The 19,656-nt window shown below is 48.0% G+C and overlaps 7 protein-coding genes across 7 annotated transcripts; 5 read left to right on the top strand and 2 right to left on the bottom strand.

The window, feature by feature from the left end:
- Positions 1-1,477: 1,477 nt before the first annotated feature.
- F9C07_2236243 (RNA-directed RNA polymerase) lies at positions 1,478-5,353 on the top strand (the record flags this gene model as incomplete). The annotated part of the gene is made up of 1 exon (XM_041286938.1): positions 1,478-5,353. The coding sequence occupies one exon, from the start codon at positions 1,478-1,480 to the stop codon at positions 5,351-5,353; it is 3,876 nt and encodes a 1,291-aa protein (XP_041148631.1).
- Positions 5,354-6,487: 1,134 nt separating this feature from the next.
- F9C07_1819696 (uncharacterized protein) lies at positions 6,488-8,018 on the top strand. Its single transcript, XM_041287048.2, has 3 exons — positions 6,488-7,076; positions 7,133-7,439; positions 7,504-8,018. Exons 1-3 carry the CDS (start codon positions 6,904-6,906, stop codon positions 7,636-7,638), a joined length of 615 nt encoding a protein of 204 aa, XP_041148632.1. The 5' UTR covers positions 6,488-6,903; the 3' UTR covers positions 7,639-8,018.
- A 485-nt stretch (positions 8,019-8,503) lies between these two features.
- F9C07_1820677 (uncharacterized protein) lies at positions 8,504-10,600 on the top strand. Its single transcript, XM_071508413.1, has 3 exons — positions 8,504-9,053; positions 9,102-9,379; positions 9,429-10,600. Exons 1-3 carry the CDS (start codon positions 8,715-8,717, stop codon positions 9,937-9,939), a joined length of 1,128 nt encoding a protein of 375 aa, XP_071368018.1. The 5' UTR covers positions 8,504-8,714; the 3' UTR covers positions 9,940-10,600.
- Positions 10,601-11,408: 808 nt separating this feature from the next.
- F9C07_2075368 (clock controled protein (Ccg-8)) lies at positions 11,409-12,941 on the top strand (the record flags this gene model as incomplete). Its single annotated transcript, XM_041294399.2, has 2 exons — positions 11,409-11,670; positions 11,755-12,941. 2 exons carry the CDS (start codon positions 11,409-11,411, stop codon positions 12,939-12,941), a joined length of 1,449 nt encoding a protein of 482 aa, XP_041148633.2.
- Positions 12,942-13,463: 522 nt separating this feature from the next.
- Positions 13,464-14,383, bottom strand: F9C07_11606 (uncharacterized protein; the record flags this gene model as incomplete). Its single annotated transcript, XM_041294411.2, has 2 exons — positions 13,464-14,228; positions 14,282-14,383. The coding sequence occupies 2 exons, from the start codon at positions 14,381-14,383 to the stop codon at positions 13,464-13,466; spliced, it is 867 nt and encodes a 288-aa protein (XP_041148634.2).
- A 1,095-nt stretch (positions 14,384-15,478) lies between these two features.
- Positions 15,479-15,775, top strand: F9C07_11607 (uncharacterized protein; the record flags this gene model as incomplete). The annotated part of the gene is made up of 1 exon (XM_071507649.1): positions 15,479-15,775. The coding sequence occupies one exon, from the start codon at positions 15,479-15,481 to the stop codon at positions 15,773-15,775; it is 297 nt and encodes a 98-aa protein (XP_071368017.1).
- Positions 15,776-17,829: 2,054 nt separating this feature from the next.
- F9C07_11608 (reductase with broad range of substrate specificity) lies at positions 17,830-18,852 on the bottom strand (the record flags this gene model as incomplete). Its single annotated transcript, XM_041294412.1, has 3 exons — positions 17,830-18,077; positions 18,137-18,520; positions 18,603-18,852. The coding sequence occupies 3 exons, from the start codon at positions 18,850-18,852 to the stop codon at positions 17,830-17,832; spliced, it is 882 nt and encodes a 293-aa protein (XP_041148635.1).
- Between the last annotated feature and the right edge of the window lie 804 nt (positions 18,853-19,656).

Genomic DNA, 19,656 nt, shown 5'->3' with positions numbered 1-19,656 from the left:
GATGGTGGGTGAAGCCAAAAGTGTGCCAAACCACAATATTCTCGTTCCGAACCATATCCCGGCTCTTTCGATACACGACTTGATACCCGCTCCGCTTAATGACTGAGTTGCGTAGTTTCCCGCAGGGAAGAGCTGGCGATCGTTATACTTGATGACCCAGAATGGACTCACAGTACTCAGATCGCCGCCAGTGCCATGATCCCGGTTTCGCAAGTAATATCACACATGTGAGCTTGAACCTTTGACTCAGCATTGCTGGAGATATTTACCTGAGATCGATGAAGGCATGTAGATGATTCGCTAGGAAGGCATCCATCATCTCAAAATTGGTAGGATACTGAATGAAGGGGTTAATTCCTGAAATTCCCTAACACACAAAGGAGGAACGTGCTCTATGCTAAGTGATCTATCGATTCGGCTGCCGAATGCATAATCCCTGAATAGACAGGGCCCAAACTCGGTCGTACAAGGCGAAAAGCCGAAGACACCGATTGCTGGCAAAGCCATTCGGTAACCAGACCGATTCAATATATGATGTTACCGCTCTGCTTGGACTAGTCAGTTTCCAAAACTGCTTATTCTTCCAATCTATCTATGCATGTACATAGATTACTTGACATGCCTGAACTGATTATCTACCTACTTACCTGGTTAGATTATCGAGATTGGTTGAATTACTCAATCTTCCTAATCTGCCTGCCTACCTGCTCAGACTGCTCTGTAGTAGAAGTGCCTGAAGGCAGATATAGGGGACATAACCCTAAAACAGCCCCCCCAGAAAAAAAGGGAAAGGTCTACCTTCTGAGAGGGTGCAGAAACAGGTGTGATAATAGATATCACTCAGCTGTTCCCCCAAGCAACTTTGCTTCTCAGGGCGTCTCCATGTCCTACTACTTGTCTAATTCTACTCAGCAACAGTAACGGTCATTGTCTGAAATTCGACGCCCAGCTTGTCTTGGCAGTGGGGCAGAGTAGGTTCACACTGGGCAACACACGGGATGCAATAAAATAAATTAGGAAAACTGTCAGTCGAGTGATATACTTAACAGTCTAGTGCTAAGACTTTAGCGGGTACTAAGGCGCCACCAGCGTCAACGTGATTCGTTGAAGCGTGGAGCTCCAAACGCTGGAGGTACAGTACTTTTTTCCTGCCCCCTCCATATCTGCTTTGCACTACGTCTCGGGCGAGGCTGGATATTCTGTCTTCCTTCGTACATTCCATTCCGGGGTATCGATTACTGCTCCCAGACTGAGAGGTTATGGAGTAAGAATTGGTCTCGCGATAGCTCTAACAATACTTTTGAATATATCCATTGTGTGGTTGTTTATATGTGCTTGAAGTGTTCGTCCCCTGAAATCAACAGGTCCAGTGCCTACCTCAATCGAAACATGGCAATATGGTTCTACATCTGATACGCCATCATAGCTTAGCAAGAGGGAGAATAAATTAACTCTCTAGGGGCCCCACTTGAAGGATATGGCGTTTCCTCACACCCCTAAGAGAGGGAAGGATTTATTCCAATTGATCGACAAACTTAACGAGCAATTTGGTTTAGATATCCCTAACCCAAAGATTCACTCACCATCTCTTGAGCCTGATAGAAAGTCGCTCAGATGGCGCGTGCATTTGGGCATCAAACGGCTTCACTACGACCGGAATGCCAACATAAATGAGACTCTCAACAACTTCGAGGAGTGGGTGGCATCCCGACCAGAGTGGTCCAATGGCGACTTTCCTCCAAATAATCGCTCAAAAAGAGATCCGTGTACAAATAAAAGTTATGCTAGTGTGTCCGAGTCGGAGCGAGACGAGCGTCTCATACACTTAGCAAAACTGATCAGGGATGAATTGTATATCTTGACCAAGGGTTCCTACTCACCTTTCTTCAAAGGACTTGATGGGATCCCTGAAAAAGCCACAGAACAATCAAGCCCATCGAAAGGGTTGAAAAGAAGGATGTCTGAGGAGGAGGACGAATTCTGCACTGCCCCAAATTCTCCGGTAAACAATCCTGTGCAGGGATCTACTCTGGAGGACGCGTTTGATCTGGTCAATGATGGGGAGGGGTGTAGTGTAGATCCAGGGCCAGCTCAGGTTTTCAAAAGCCCTAAAGTTAATGCTACAAGGGGACCATCCGCATTTGTCCAAAGGTTAACGGCACCTGACAAGGTTCGACGATACGATGCAGTGCCACCTACACAGGACGACCCAAACGTTAGTTTCACAACCACCGAGCCGTCATCTATTTTTGATTCTCGCGATGACCGATTTGATACCTCGTTTATATCAACCATTACGGACGCTACTGAGCCCATGTGTGACTCGGACTACGAAGATTCGGTGGTGAATCATATGCTCAGCCAGGAGCTGAAAATGGCACTTGAAAGGTCACAACTCATGGACGAGACTATTGTTCATGAGCCTCCCGAATCTGTTGAGCAGCGACTGATAGATGACCTCCTTCACTACGGGCCATTTGCGCAAACATATTCCTTTCCGGGCTCAATACCCTTACGATATCGGTACGAGTTGGAGAGGATAGGTAGAGCCTGGAATATTTCCTCTGACCGCATGCTGGCTGGTAACAGCATATCCTTCAAAACACGCGATGGCTTCTGGGAATGGATCAAGGGCCACAACCAACGCAATGGGAAGCCACTCCCAGAAAAGCCGACCACGAAAGCTTGGGATTCTGCTATTGGGAGCTTTAAGACAGATAAGCATTCAGAAGTGGTTGTCCTTACGGGCGATCTAGAATGGTGCAGCGAACATGAACCAGGCATTTTCAAGATGAACTTGAATCCACTGAAGACCGAGAGGACATGTCGATTCCATCGCCGTTTTGGATCAGACAGATTTCTTAGCTTGACAATGCCTGCGCCGTCGCGCCCCCCGCGCCATTTCCCATTGCCATCGGACCCTTCTCTGCTGCGAGAAAGTATAGCCCTATGGCTGACACAGAATGTTCACCGGTGTCTGGGAAGGATATGGAAGCCCTTCTTTGTAGAAGAGGTCAAGTCGAAACGCAAAGTGAAGGCAGAGCCGAAGTTCAGGGTGGACTTCTTCGCGATTGATGGCGTGGACTTTGATAAGAACACGCACATACCTCCCATACCTCTCGCGAGACAAAATAGTGAGAGCCACACCCCCATGAGCTTGGACTCCCTGCTCAACTGGCATATGTCGCGAGACGATAATATAAAGCAGGCAAACTGCAAACTGTTCCAGCGTATCTCATTGGGGCTTTCGAAGACCTTCGCGACTGTTGCCTTGAAGCCATCGCAGATTCTTCCTCTAGAAGAACCCGAAGGCACACCGGTAATGAATGATGGTTGCGCGCTGATGTCTAGGAGTCTAGCCAGCCGGATATGTGACTCTTTAGGCATTACTGGAGCCACCCCTAGTGCATTTCAGGGCAGAATTGCTGGGGCTAAGGGTCTGTGGATGGTAGATAAGCACAACTCTACTATCTCAACAGAGAGTGACGTGTGGATTCAGATATCTGATTCGCAGTTGAAAATCAAGCCGCACCCGGCGGGTTGGCAAGAGCCTGTAGATGAAGAGAAGCTCACATTTGAAGTTGTAAAATGGTCCAAGCCCTTACATACGGTGGACCTGAACACCCAACTTCTGGCTATTCTAGAGCACGGAGGGCATATTAAAGAATACGTCGCCGGTCTCACACGAGCTGGGATCAGAGCGGTATATGAAGACTTTGCTACTGTCGTCCAGTCAGACAGTCCCGTTCTCTGTCGCAGTCTAATACAAAAGATGAAGCCATCAGCAGAAAGCAGTAGCGCTGCAATGCTTCACAAGGTCAGACGCATGGAGGAATGGATGGCCGACGATGTGGAGGCTGTTGTTCGACTGACAGAGGCAGGCTTTGCACCTCGAACTTTCCGCCCTCTTCGGAAGCGTCTGAGGAAATGTCTAATAGGTCTGCTAGATCAATATGTAGAACAACTGCATATTGAAGTACCTCTTTCCACCTATGCTTTTTGCATCGCAGACCCATATGGGGTCCTGAAAGAGGATGAAGTTCACTTTGGCTTCTCCAGTAACTGGCGTGATCCTGAAGGCCAATTCGAAGACAATCTACTCGACGGTATGGACGTTCTTGTAGCTCGGCTCCCCGCACATGTGCCGTCTGATATCCAGCGACGAAGAGCTGTGTGGAAGCCAGAGCTCCGGCATTTCAAAGATGTTATCGTTTTCCCTACTGTTGGGACAACGCCACTGGCGCACATGTTATCCGGTGGTGATTACGACGGTGATACAACGTGGGTTTGCTGGGACCAAAATATTGTCCAGAAGTTTCGTAATTCCGACCTATCCACCATGGAATACCCTGCGGAGCACTTTGGTCTTGAGGAACATAACGTGCCAATGAAAGATATTGACTCATGGGACGAGTTTCTTCAAAGCACTTTTACGTTCAACCTAACCATGTCTAATCTGGGAAGGTGTACTGTCGAGCACGAGAAGATATCCTACGACGAATCGATCGACTCGCCGAATGCCAAAGAGCTCGCCTGTCTCCTCAGTCATTTGGTGGACGGTCGTAAAGGAGGGGCCCGCTTATCAGAACAGGCGTGGCGAGCATATCGCAAAAGGGTTAGCCCTAGGGCACGGGATGTGCCTGCGTACAAGAACCCCAGCCGAAGACCCAAGCTCACCAATATAATAGACTATCTACGCTTCGAAGTTGCTCAGAAAGAGAAGGATAATGTTCTAAGGCTATTGGAGGGGTCATTAGCTAAAGCGGGGACCACGTACGAGCATGATAGAGATCTTACCAAGCCGTGGGACGAGGCACGGGAGCAGGCCGAGGAAGACCGACGTGAAGGTGGACAACTTCATGTGATTTTGAAAAATGTCGCCCAAGAAATTGATGATCTTTTCGACAGATGGACCCGCTCGGTCACTGGCGAAAACTCATTCTCGGCTGTCTCGTTGGAGATCGCTGATCAGGCTAAAGCCATCCCACCACCCGAGGGTGATCACCCTATGATCCTTGTCTGGCGATATAGTAACGATGCGTGGCTCCAATTGCTCGCTTCGTACTTGTACAAGAAGCGTCCCGAATCAAGCTTTGTCCTATATGCCTTTGGAGAAACACTCTGCGAATTAAAAGCCAGTAGTGTACCGTCACGATCAGTGGTGAATGAAATTCTAGCTTGTTACCGGGTTAATCAGAAGGTGGTCGCAAGGTTGACAGCCAGAGACATGGTGGAAGATGAAGACAGTGACGATGGCAATGAATATGAAGGCGCAGATGTGATAGCGATGCTTCAGGCAACACAACTTTCTGGGGGGTATTATGACTGGGACGATGATCTCTCCGTGGAGTGATATGTTGGTCTGCTGCCTTTCACTCGGTGCTTCTAGTCTTCCTTAGATTCTCAATCAAATATTATTCCTAGTGCTGTACATACATAGTTACCGTTGGAGATAACCAGAATCTATCATTTCCCACAAAGGCTCGTGAGACCTTACCCATCGAGCAAAGCAAAGCCAGCGATACCCGAGACACCGTCCTAGATACCTTCCCTATGAACGACTTCTAAGCAATCCTCAATGCGCGTGATGCATACTTCTACTTTATCTCAGACTTTCGTTCCACCACCTTGTCTATGTGGTTTGAGTTTACTAGCATCAAGATCATGCTACTCCTTTGGATGTAATTACTCCAATTCTCTCGACTTTTATTGAGCTATCTTTCCTGGTAGGCGACCCATGCCCCCAACGTAAGGGTTTGCGTGTGAACCACATTTCCAAGGCTTCATGAGGATCCTGCACCCTCGTAGATACTACAGGTTCCGTTAATCAAAAAATGCCTGCAAGTTCTCGAGGTTCGAAGACTTGCGGACAAAGATCTCCAAACTGTCCGGTGTCATGGTAGCAATGCGACTCTTCCGCCGCGCCTCTCTATCAATCAACAGGAGCACAAATTGCCCTGAAGCTGACGAACCAGCCGATACATTTTTCTTACTCCGTCTTTCCCATTGCAGGATCATTCTGTCTGGATCGGAGCTGTCTCTGTTTTCGTCGTTGATGATGAATCGGTAATGTACAATTCATTGACAGTCGCATAAACATCACCCGTCCTCAAGCTGACGCTTTGAGGAAAGTCGCGAGTCATTGATTTGCGAAATATCGGTTGCCATATTCCAGTACCAGTATTGGTCGGTGATTCTGAGCGAGATGTTGGATTTGGAGAAGCTTCTGGATAAGTATAACATGTTGTGACTAGCCCTTTCGTAATATCATGAGATGGTCCTGCGACTCATCAGGAATACTTCCCCAAGCAGCTAAGCGCCTTCTAGATTCATGGGAACTTGACCATTTTGGGAAATATTCGAGCGTGGTTTCCACCCAAAACGGCTAAGTGCCATCTTAATTATTACTTGCCCCACAAAAAGCTCCACTTCGTAGTAGTTCCATCATAACATACATTCATTAACCTAAGACTTCAATGCTATTTCTTGCGGCCAGATAGCCTTGAGTTGCGAACAATGAGTTAAAATGCTATCATTGAGGAGTCGATCAAGCCAAAAAGGGTTGCGTCCCCACTGGACGCGCCGGCAACGCACTAAAACGGGCAATAATTGAGCGCACTCACAGCCTACACTCAGTCAGGCTATGATTAGAAACTCATGGCTCTGGCCACATCGCAGTACTTCCTTTGGGTTGTTGCCTAAGTCTCGGTGTCCTAAACCAGTATCTATTGAGCGCGTCTCGGGGCAGATGAAAGTTCGGTTCTCCAGAACGGTCCTCACATCCATGCCCATGTCCGCTTTGTGGAAGTATAAAGTGGACAAGGACAGTCCTTCACAGAAACTACTTTCTTCCTTTCCAGAGTCCTCTGTCTTCATTAGTCGTCAGTCCTCACCACTCAAATCATGCGCTTCCTTCAACTACTCGCCGTGTCGCTTGCCGCTGGCATGCTGCCAGTGAGAGCTTCAAGTTGCCGTCCATTCCCTTCTTCGGTGATCGAATTCTCTTATGGGTTCAAACAGCCAGATCCTCCTATCATAAAGGCTAAGTTTGAGGCCAGCTTTATTCAGCACAAGTGGTAGGCGACAAATACTGATGTGCCCTACTTCTGTTGTCAAACTAACAGAGCAACAGGAATCAAAACCTGACACACATCACGAATGGTTTCATCTATAATTCGCCATCTCAGAATTTCGTTCGTGTTGATGAAGCCTTCGATGGTAGCCTGGCCTCGTCCTTCTTCAATTACGCAAACACTACCAAGGAAAATTTGGTGGAGAACACTTTGACCACCTCTAGCCACAAATCCAACAAGACAACTGTATGGAAGGGATTCGTTAACTCGGGCTTTCCTTTGTTCCCTGAAGATATACTAGTCTGGCATGGTGCTGTTTTTGGCGGACTGGTCCGGCGACGATTCAATGAGGACCTCGTAGCAGCTGTAAGTAGCCTTTTCCGGATTCGGCTTCAAATCAGGTGCGGAAGCTAAGGATAAATCACATCAGTGGAATATTATGTATCAGGGAGCTATCCCTGTCACTGCCTATGTGAACAACTGCAATGTCATGGTTGGGTATGATTATTTTGCTCCTGAATTGCGTACTAGAGTTGTCACTGAATACTTCAACATCCAAGCCTAAGCTGCTTCTACATCATGGGATCATGGTTGAGACATTTGCGTCAAAACGGCTTGGGGGTTGTTTCTATTAGGGAAGCCAGCTCAAGGAACTGGCAGGATGGCTTGCCCAGCGGTTGAATCCCATGACCTGAATATTAGTTGATCTTGTCTGAACTTACCAAATTGCTCGGTTTAAATTGATTATCCTAGCTAGACTTTTAGATAATCTAAACACATTGCATTACCTAGACTACCTATCAGAATCAATAGCGCTACTTATATTGTCTCTCTCGATCACTTACCTTACCTAAACAGACAGTGTAATGTATTCAATTGATCTAGAAATCTAGGCATTGCAACGTATTAAGATGATCTAGGAATCTAGGTATTGCAATGTACTGAACTTATCTAGGAATCAGTTTTATTATTACCCCTATAATGCTTGCTACGCTTCGCTCAGCTACGCAATCATCGTTTAGTGTTGAATCTCATATTCTTAATAATGCAACAATTAAACTCGCAACTCTCAATCGGAGATTCGCCGAGAATCAGCTAATATGCGATAAAGTAAGCTTCATTTTATTCGAAAACCATCGTCCACCTACGCTCCGTGCTCGCATTGAGGATTGTAATCATTTTCTGTCGGACTGCGTGGTTTTCCTTGCCACCTCTTAAGACTGTTGCCTCATTACAGGCGGCTGTGGGCCAAGTTGGGTGGGCCGGCAAGGGTTCTGTACTGTCAGCAAGGCCCCCGAGTTTTCCAGGCGCAGTTGGATATTTTATGATAAATTTAAACCATGACAGCAAAGCTATGTGTAGACCAAGCGAAATTACTAGACGTACCCTCGGGCCTCTGGACAAGCGCAAAAAGACAACGCGCTGTCAGCCTTGTGCGAACCGACGGGTAAAGGTTTGAGCAACCAGCACTTTGTCTCAATGAGATGAGATCAGCCAAACTTACACAATATACAGTGCGACGGAGGTCACCCCTGCGAAAGATGCATACGGACAAAGGAAATTTGTGCGCCACAGCGGCCAGAGCAGACACGAGTGAAATTCGTCCATGCCTCAGGATATGCGTTGTCTTATACGATTCCCATGCAAGTGCGGAAGCATGATGATGCCATATATCTAGATCATTTCGCATCCTTCCTTCAGCGATGCCACTTTAGCAAAGGCTTTGCTGCCACGAATGCAGACATAGTTACTGTCATTGGCAGATACCCTTTGCTGTTGCACATTGCTATCGCCATCAGAGCTTTGGATGCCGGTAGGAAAGGCTCTATCAGATCATATGGCGAATTTGAGTCTCCTCGGCAAGTTGCGTTCCGGGCTTGTGGTAGATCATTACAAGTTCTGCATTCAGCAATCTCGACGGCAAATCCAGTCTTTAGAGATGATGTGCTTTGGAGCACATTTCTTCATGGTCTTTTTGAGGTATGATTATATTCATGGAATCGCAAATTCCCCTAACCATTCTCGCAGTTGATGGCTGAAAATTCCGGCAACTCGTTTGCAAATCACATGGTTTTCGGTACATCCAAAACGCTGCTCCTGTTGGAACATACAGATTCGCTTTCGTTGCCCACAAAGAACTTGATTGATGCTTTTTGGATTCTAGAGACCAACAGAGCCATTCTTTATGGCGACGATATTACCCTTCTTCCAGACGATTGGCTGTGGGGTCTGACGCGAGAAAGCTGGCCAGATCCCATGAAGAAAATTCTTATGTTCATGATACAAACTTCTACATTTGCTAAAAGGCAGGTCAATTTTACTGACTTGAACGGTGGATGCCGCTAAGCTTTCTAGGCTTTTCGACACAATTGAAAGCATTCCTCAAAAATTGAGATCCCTTGATCCCAGATTGGACGCTCTTGCCCTAGAAGGACTCGAGATCGAAGAAACGATTCTCAATTGGCAAGAAGGAAGCCAGTTGGAAAGGTTGCCCCGAGAGTCTTTTAGCCAATTGGCCGTCGTCGTTCACCAAGCTCTTCTTTTATATCATTGCAGAAATTTTACTTTATATTCATGCTGGATGACACGGATCATCCCTCAGCTTAACCAGAGTGCAGTCGACAAACACGTCGCTACAATTTTAGGTCTGTCTCAAAGTCTTCTCTCGGATACATATATCCCGGCCGTTCTCCTGTTATTCCCTCTCCGCATGGCCGGAGCCCACGTTTTTCAGAGTCATGTACAGGAGAAAGTGTTGGGCACTATTCGCAAGATACGACAAAAAGGCTTCATCGTTGCAGATAGAATCGAAGTCGATTTGCAAGAGCTTTGGCACTACGAATTGGGGAAAATCCATGATGGGTGATCTATCATCGGTATTGCAGTGTCCAGTGTGGGACGGGACCTCCACAAGATGGGATCGCCATTCGACTAGTGGACGTGGGTCGTCGGTACTTCTTTTCTAGAATTTTGCGTCTCTGTGCAGTGTGCACAGTGCACCATGGCCAGCGGCTGGGAGGATCTGCAAACAGGGATTCGGTTTAGCAAACATGGGTATTTCTGTAGTCGGTTACTTTAAGTGCAGCCATTATAATAGTTTCTAATAATGTTCAAAGGGATGGTGGGAACAGGGGTGCATTCAGGGGATATTATCATGATGAAGAACGAGCTCCTTTAAGGGACACGACCTTGAGGAGACTCGAGCTGCCTCATTGAAGCAGTAGATCAAAGATCCCCAGGGTCATCACCGTGCACACGTGCATTCTCCTGGGATCTTCCTAACCGGGACGACATTGGATGCCGGGTTGACGTATCACAGCGAGTCAGGAAGGCGGTCAATTCATGCAAAGTTGTTGGGACCTTTGCTTTGGTTCGCGGGAGTGGAGACGCTTTGACGAAACCTGACGTGTCTGACGCTGCATCGAGAAGGCGGTCAAGCGGCTAATTGTCGCCTTTTTTCTTTCAGGTGGAAATCACATGTCACGATTTTGCCCCAGGCTGAAAAGCGGAAGCAAATCATGAATCATGTTGGATGTCAGATGTTGGGTCTGGATCTAACCTTGGTAATTTATGCTGGAACCCCAATTACAGTGCCCTCCACGACGGCAAACGTCCCCATCCGGCACTGGGAAGAAGGTTTAGTGTGTTGTTTAGTTGGTTGTTGAGAGATTCTTCCACATCCGAGCTGCTCGGCATGTGATTAGAATGGGGTAAGTTGCATTCGCTTGGAATGTCTGTCGATTACTTCATAAGTTCATGCATCTCACGGTTACATGGTGTAGTTCTACCTTCCAGGTCGCATGGGGAGTTGATGCTCCGAGCGGTCTGGTGGAATATATTAATTATTCATGGGTAGTAATTGGGGGGGAAAGTCCAATATCACTCTACAGTTAGTACCAATGATATTTTAAACACGAGAAGTGCAAGAACGTAACCATCAGCCGTGCTGACCAGAAGTTCTAAGAATAAATCGGTCTTTTATTTTTCTTTGAGGAAAGATAGTATTGGAGACTTGGCCTTCATTTGCCGTGTAGTTTGCCGGTCAACTGGGGTCGGTCCCTCTATTTATTTTTTTTATTTTTTTATTTTTCTTTAATTTTTTTTTGGTTTGCTGGGTTGGTATTTTTCACGTGAAGAGCACATGAGAGAGACGAAGTCCCGTCACTGACTCGATCAATTAATTTCCCTTCTCAACCTCTTCCTTTTAGTCTTTTCTTAGTCTAGTGCGCGCTTCTCAAGGGATCGTCCCTTCTCCAAATTCAATAGAGCTAAATCGCTCCCCCCCAAACTGCTCGTCTAAACATCTGGATCCTTACTAGCCGGTTTTAGACCTCCATGGACAATCGTTCAGGCGCCATTTCAACGCCGAACGATTCGTCCGTCTCCTCACTCCGAAACACGGCCAACAGCGGCAAACCTCAGACTACCTCGACCCTCCCCGCTCCTCCATCCGACTATTCTTCTGTGCAGAATGTTTCTTCCTCCATGATGGATGTTGATAACACCACAGTGGCGGAGGATCGCTCACGTCGAGCTACTAGTGTTCTCTCCATGGATGATATTGAGGCGGCGCAGGCCCTGGAAGGGCTCCGTACGGGTATGCCGTTTTGGTCCTGCTTCGTTTCATCTAGGTGCTCGCTTCCTGAGATCGCTCAAGTATGCTAATTAAGAGCCGTCCCAGAGTACGGTCAACCTCCTCGCAACGTGTCGCAACAAACCTCCAGTTCTGACTCCAAACCGCAACCCGAACCCCTCTTATCGTTGCTTACCTCGACCCATCCTCTGATATCCTCTGCGATCAACGGATCCGTCTCAGCGTACGCCAGCTCTAAATCATACTCACCTCGTTTCAAATCGGGAGCAGAGTTCCTCGAACGTAACATTGGCTCCCCCGTCGCCAATACCGTTGGGACGGTTGGCCGCAAAACCGGAGTCGAGAGCGGCCTTCGTTGGGCGCTGCAGCGTCGTGGATCTGGCTCAACTGATCCCAAACGGTCGAAGCGTCGCAAAGTGAGCGGGGACAAACATCCAACCGAAGTAGATCTGGAGAAGGGCTCTGACGAAACAATGCCGTCTCGTCGCGGGCGTAGCTCCTCCGACCTGTCCATGGGCGAGCCCCTCCCGCCGTATGACGACCAGACGTCGCCCAGCTACGAGGAGGTTGGTCGGCCAAATTCTTCCCGACCGAACCCCACCTGGCAAAGTCGATTGGTGATTTCCACCTCGGGATTGGGTGTTGCCATGAGCGAGGAGTCCCTCCGCAGCTTGCAGTATTGTTTGACCTGGTTGCGATGGGCAAACGGACGGCTGGGCAAAGCCATCGTGGCCTTGCAGGGCGCCCTGAAGGAATGGGATAATGCCAAGAAGGATAACGATACTAGCCAGGATACCTCCTTGCTGTCCCAGCGTATCCAGGCTGTCAGGGAGGACGTCTTATCAACCTTGAAGCAGGTTGTAGATGTCGTCTCCAAGTATGCCGGAGGCGCGCTGCCGGAGAATGCCCGGAACTTAGTCCGCCGACACCTTACTTCCCTGCCGCATCGGTTCCAGGTAGCTTCGACGTCGAACCCTCCACCGGATTCGAGTGCGGCATCCTCTGACGCCACGATCGGCGCTCATCGCATCTTGGTTCTGGCGCAGGAAGGTCTAGACATGATGGCGCAGGTGAGCGGAGTGGTGAATGATACGCTCGTTAGCGCGGAGCTTTGGTGCGAGCGGTTGGGCAAGAAGCGGCCCGACGGCAAGCCCCAGAACGAAGCTAAACAGCCCGAGTCGCACAATGCGTCGTCGTTTCCGCCTGATGTGAAGCAGCCTATCCGCGAGTCTTCCCAAGACGTCCCAATGACCGGGACAGAAGAGAAGGTATAGACATGGAAAACAACCAATCCAATCCCATGTGGTCTCACTGTTATTGCTCAGCGGGCACTGAGAAATGCGCTGCCTACTATCGGGCTGGCGAGGCTACGGGTTGTTCAAGCTCGCGCTTCACAAGATTTTAAATTTGGTGATGGTACATATGACGTTGAGAACACGTCCTATTGAAACATCTCGGATCAGTCGTTTGTCTAACTTCCTTTTCGGACTTTCTTTCGTTTTCATTCTTTCTTTTTTTCCCTGTAATGTTCATTTGTCGATGTTCTCATTTGATATCCGTACTACTTGAGTGTGAGGAAATAGTTGGCGTTCTCGGATTCTGGATACCTTTCTATCTGATTTTACACTTCGTCTTCTTGAAGTCTCTTCAATATCACGTACCGTCCCTCCTTGACAGCTGTGCTAATACTGATCGAGTTTCTAGTGGGTATACTGCGGAGGGATGGCCGTCCCAGTCAAGCCAATATGTTCTGTGTTGAGCCTTCCACGGTAGAGTACATTCATCCCCTGATCTTTTCACCACGGCGAGTCCAGTGCCACCTCTCGGAGTATTCCCCGACCCCAGTAGATGTTCACCTTTTGCACCTTGCATTTCTGGTGCGCCAGCCGTAGCTGTACGAAATGTGACTGTCTCTGCTTTTCACGTTCCTTCATGATCTTCTTCCACTTGAACTTCGATCTCTGCACCTGCCTCTGTCGACTCGGTTCCCACTTTCGCCACAATCCCTCTTCATGTTCCATCAACTCGCAGTCGTCAGGCCACGGTGCCTTATCTGGTATGCTGAAGTCAGGTATTTGCAGGTCTGACTTCCCTGCCATGCGCTCGATCTCTTCATACTTCCTCAGCCCCCACATCCATTTCTTCAATTCATCCCGGTCATCGTTGTCGCGACAAAGACTCAACATCCCCCGATGAGACATGTAATGCACGTGGATATGATAGTCAACATAATACCGAGCGAGCTCCTTATCCCTGTCAGGATCTTGGGAGATGAATCGATCTATTCGCTCCTCGTAAAGCTCGATCTGAGAGGGCGTCATCAACCGCTCGTACCCGGACGTAAAGGCTGGTGTGGGTGTTGTGAGGAGGGATTCTTCTTCAATGCCAGCCGCGACTACTGTCCCAAGAGGAGATTCCTCACGCCAGGCGCGTTGTTCAGTAGCAAACGAAACGTCTTCGTCTAGGCCATCTATCTCCGAGCCAGGGTCTCCACCGGAAGTTGGTGCCGGTGGATCGATCGTGCAGGTAGTGCATGTTAGGGCTTCTTGTATTGCGATATTCTGCTTGTGTTAGTAACGTTCTCTTTTATTCTTTTTGAAGACAATATACATACCATTGTTATCCGTTCTAAGAGCTTCATACTGGGAGTGTCTGTCTTGACTCCGACCCTTGATCTTCTGGTCTTATGTCGGTCGCCGGTCTGCTGACGCTGCATGCGTGTACGCGGTGTTGGGCGTCTACTGCGATATGGGATCGTCATCTCCTATATTTCTCCAAACGCAACCAAGTAGAAAAAATAAATGAATAAAATAAAACCAAGACAGAATAAAACACAGCGATTCCACCTCTCTATAAGCTATTTTTGCTCATGATCTTTGCCAGACCGACAATTCCTATGACGTCTGGCAAGAATCCGAGATCTACATCAAATGGCCCCCCACCTGACTTTGTTCTCCATGCCCGTGACCCTATCACTGGGTTGCGGTGAAGCGGGACAAGCGATTATTTCTTTCAGCTATTGTCAGAGTCTCAAAACATATTGAGTTTGGTGTTATTGTTACTATGCTATTGTTGGATTGTTTGGTATTGTCTGCATTGGGGATCGGCAGGAGGGCTTTGTGTTCCAGATCTACTGTACATTTCGTCTCGGAGATCATGGCTTGCATTACATTGCAGCCGATATTCTGAAACACCTTTTATACAATAGATAATAGAACAATGTCTCAATTGATTGAACAGAGTGGAACCATCGCATAATGTATAGTATCCTCAACTAGGTGATCTTATTCTCACTATGGCAATTCTCCGACTTTTATACATTTCTGTATGGAAGTACGTACATACATCCTAACCACCAACAACGGGTATACTCAACTCTTCCAATCCCAAACGAAATAAAGACATACAATTCCATAGTCAGGAAATATCCACGGGATACAAAGAACCAATATCAAGACAAAGACATTCAAACCATCATGGCCGAACCCATGGTCATCCTCTACCCAACAACCTGTCTCATCTTGTCAGCCATATTCCTCGTCTTCCGAAACAGAGCCTCGATCATCTACTATCTGACCCGCTGTGCTCAATGGTTTGATTCTGAAAACCACTACGTCGGACTACATATTCAAACAGACGATACTGAATGTGACTCCGAACCAGAATGCGAGCCCAAACCCAAAGATCTCGAAAATCAATGGTACGCTCTTCCTCCCCAAATACCAAAACCAACCACCATCAAAAAGAAACCCAGCCCAGAAAGCCATTATACTAGAATAAATAAAGGAAAGAAAAAGAAAAACCAACAAAAATGCACAGTCCCACCCCACCATCCCCAAGCGACAACGACAACTACTCCACCACCCCCTCCTACCCATCATCAATATCAACCGACGATCCGAGCTTCCCCGCATCAAGCCCCAGAACCCCGCTGGAGAGGTATTTCGATCCGGAGACGGGGGAAATCTACCCGCAGGTGCTGGAGCCGCCGACGCCGACGTGGGAAGTGGAGTTGAGGACGCGGATTGAGAGGGGGGTTGGGTTGGAGGCGTCTTGGGATCGGGCGGTTGACTGTATGGTGGGGTTGTTTGTGGGGTTGCATGTTTAGTTTCTTTCTCTCTTTCTGTCCCTCTCTCTTTGGCTTCTTTTACTGGGTCTTTTGCGGTTGAAGTGATGGTGGGGAGAGATAGGGTTTATGTGTACTAGTTAGATGATGACTTTGATTTTTGTACATACTTGTTGAATAGTATGGCTTCGGCTTTGGGATAAATATCTGGGGGTTAGTATGGGGTAATGAGTGGTTTTAATGGCATGATAGGATGGAAAAGTCCGTTCATGGGTGACCAAAGAATTATTACAACACCCAGTACCCCCCAGATTGAATTGAGCATATTATAGCTAATCGTTCGAGAATAGGGATTGACTACCCCCCAATCCAACCATCCATTCTACACTTGATATAACCCATCAATACTCGGATAATGGAGGCCAATTGGCACGTATACGGCCATCTATCCTCGTTCATAATCCAGTTTCATTATTCCCAGTCCGGTTGTCTATACGCACAATAACTGTCATCTTGCTAAAGTTACAGATGCAATACAATTGATCCATATTGTCCTCGATAGACTGGGGCCTCTCGAATAGCGATTCAGGGAGCAATGGTCATCATTTCAGTTGAGACAGATAATCAACCTATCCTCCGCCCCAAAATAGCCCTAACTGGCATCCTCCCCCAACGTCAGCATACCTCCCCTCCGTCACACAGTGATCTTTGGTGAATGGGGATTGGAGGGGCTTATGGGCGAGATATGTATCTTGTAACTATATCTCGTCTTACTAGAGCTTTACTGACGACTCGCGGAGAGTACGCTTATGGGGCGATCGTCATTTTATCTCGGTGGTAGCGCAATAGAATTCGATTGGGTTGTTCAGCTTGAATCTCACACTGCAGTAAACATGTTATCTGATATGTATTTCGGTATGACCATAGCTGTGTTTTTCCTCATAATTCATCTGTGCACGACTCGGTCTGATAACATGGTACTGGGGGAGTTCTTCCTGATTGCAATACAATATGTCGCTCAATATATCCGAAGGCTCACAGTTAGCATATTTACTGGGATGGTTCCCTTTTCGGCTTGAGACTAGCGGAAACAGCTTCCAACACTCAGGTTGTATCAGATTCTAAGGTATACTATATGTGTTAGCTAGGAGCAAAAGCAATGTCTGATGCTCTTATGAAGCGGATCCTGGCTGTGAACCAGACATGCACTGTTAACGAGGAAATCAAATGCTGTGGCGGTTGAGAACTCATATCGCGAGCGAGAGGGAGACTGTTTCTCGGTGAGCTTTTTCTCATATATTGCGGGTGTTTACATTCGATGTTTTCGAGTAGCGGAGATATACTAGTACGGTCTACTTGGTTGGTGCGCATCAACACCGGTCTGTGGTTGACTTAGTATGTTAGTTTATCTCGTTATTTGAAATTAGACGGTGTAGTTATTTATTCTTAGTCCAAGCTTAGGACTATAGATGGTTATTTCCTTGTCAAGTTGGGTATCGAGGGGCAGTGTGGTAGTAAGAGTATAAAAGTCGGATAATATATTTTAGGGCACGGCGGCTATGTTTGGAATAACAACCACTCAAGTTTTGTTGTCGATAAGGACATCGAGGACGTTGAGATAAATAATAGATTGCTATTATTAATTAACCTGTTTGGCAGGGGCACTATATATGCAGTATGGCATTTTCGTCCCGAGCGATGGTGTGGCCACGAAGAGGGGTTGCCCGTGAACTACATGGGGTTTGGACCATGGCTGATAAGAATAAGTCCAAACCTGGTAAGTGGCGGACATTTGCCCAGAGTCACGCGCCAGTGTCCTTGGGCCAAGAGATGATATGCTGCAAGCCACATCTGCAAGGCTTCGTGTCACCGTCCACGGCGGTGATTTTAAGGCCTGATCGTGGTGCAGGAACCCTAACGAAAACGCCACCAGGGTTTCAAAATTCGAATTTACTTTTTTGAACTTCACACATAATAAACTTTGGACATCCAAAGATCGTTTATTCGTCTATTGTTTATCGTTTGAAGCCGTTATGTATAATAAACCCAATATGTAAAAGAATCGCCGGATATAATTAATCAAGAAGGGATATCATTTATGGAGCGCAGTAGCCACCGTCGACAACCAGGTCAGCTCCGGTGGTGTAGCTCGAGGCATCCGAGGCCAGATAGAGATAGGCACCCTTCAATTCCTCAGGGCGACCCTCACGGCCCATGGGAATCTTGTCCTTCCAGATGTTCTTGGTCTCCTGGGGCACGAAGTTGGAGATTTCGGTCGCGATGTAGCCAGGGGAGACGGTGTTGGCCCGGGCATACTTAACCCACTCGACCGAGAGAGATTTGCCTGGAGGGAGGCATTAGCCTGGTAGGCTCCCAGATAGATCAAACCCAGCGGGTACTTACAGAGATGGATAACAGCTGACTTGGCAGCGTTGTAGGCAGCTTGCATTTGAGGGAAGTTGACAATGTGACCGCTCATGGAAGCGGTAGCCACGAAGCTACCGTAGGTGAAGTTGGTCAACTTGTTGCCGTTGAGGTCGGTTCCCTCCTCCTTCTGTCTCCTCCAGTGGGCGGCAGCAGCCTTGGCACAGTAGAAGGTACCGTCGAGGTCAATGCTGACAACGTCGGTGTAGTGCGATAGAGGGCCGTCAACCATAGGACCTTGGGTCCAAGGGATACCGGCGTTGGCAATGAAGACGTCTAGACGGCCGTTGAAATCCTTCACCGTCTGGTCAACGGCCTTTTGCACGGCCTCGGCATCGGTGATGTTGACCTGGTAAGCCTTGGCTGAATACATTCAGTAATAGTCCAGGTCATGATAGCGACACAGAACGGTTAAGAGAGATGTGGTGGGTGAGCAGGAACCTACTCTGAACACCGTATTTGGAGGCGATCTCAGCGGCACGCTCAGGGCACTTGTCGTTGGTGTTCCACCATAGGGCAACGTTGGCACCAGCTTCCGCAAGACCGTTGGCGACAGCAAGACCGATACCGGCGCCAGCACCAGTAACGATGGCGGTCTTGCCCTTCAGAGAGAACATACTCAACAAGCTGGGGTGCTCGGGGGGAGTAGTGTTTTCGTGGACGAAGAGACCATTTTGGACGGGGTTGGCAGCCATTATGACGGTGTGTTCTATAGAAGGGTGGAAATAAACGGGGAAGAGAAAAGGAGGAGGTAGTAGGTAGAAGTGGGGTGAGGAAGAAAGGGAAAAACCGAACTGTTCACAACAGATAGCTATATATAAGCACGGGAGCTGCTCAGACAGGGCAGCTGGGATCGGTGAGAGGGACTACTACCATAGTAGGTAGTTATGGCGGGGTGGGCGTGATTATTCATTCATGTTTAGAATTTTTGATTATTGATTTTCTGCTGGCTCTCATGTAGTTCATGCTTTGCGTCGCATACACACTACAACAAGGTTCAATAGCGACGGACCTTCCACATCTCAACACGTACGTTGTTCCAATGGCTCAGTGAAAGATCGAGTTCTGGGCCCCGGTGGGTTATGACGCTATGCCGCCCCGGACCCAGAGGGACCCAACGTCTTAAAAGGCGGGTTTCATTGTGACAGACGTGGGGGAGACAATCCCGCGCGAACTTTCATGCCGGTCCCGGTAGAATAAAATTTGACGGTCCCATGGGTTATTGCCCTGTCATTTCTGCGGTGAGACCGATCAGTTTCGACACGTCTTCTTTCTCTGTTCGACCTTCTTCGGGATATCCTTCATCTGCTTTGTGTGGTGGTTAGGTTTGATAGTAGAAAGTGGATGGCTTTGTCTTTTGGTGCCCGGAGACGGTGGAGAGAGAGAGGGGGGGGGAAGACTGGAGTGGGTCCCAATGATGTTCTTCCACTCGTCTCTGGATCGGATTCCCGTGATCCCTCGACTGCCTGAGGCTGCCCAGGAAAACAAATGCCCCTCCT

The sequence above is a fragment of the Aspergillus flavus genome, chromosome 6 (assembly GCF_009017415.1).
Source record: "Aspergillus flavus chromosome 6, complete sequence".
NCBI lineage: Eukaryota > Fungi > Ascomycota > Eurotiomycetes > Eurotiales > Aspergillaceae > Aspergillus > Aspergillus flavus.
Note: the sequence above shows the minus strand (reverse complement) of the source record. Positions and strands in the feature narration are given on the sequence as shown.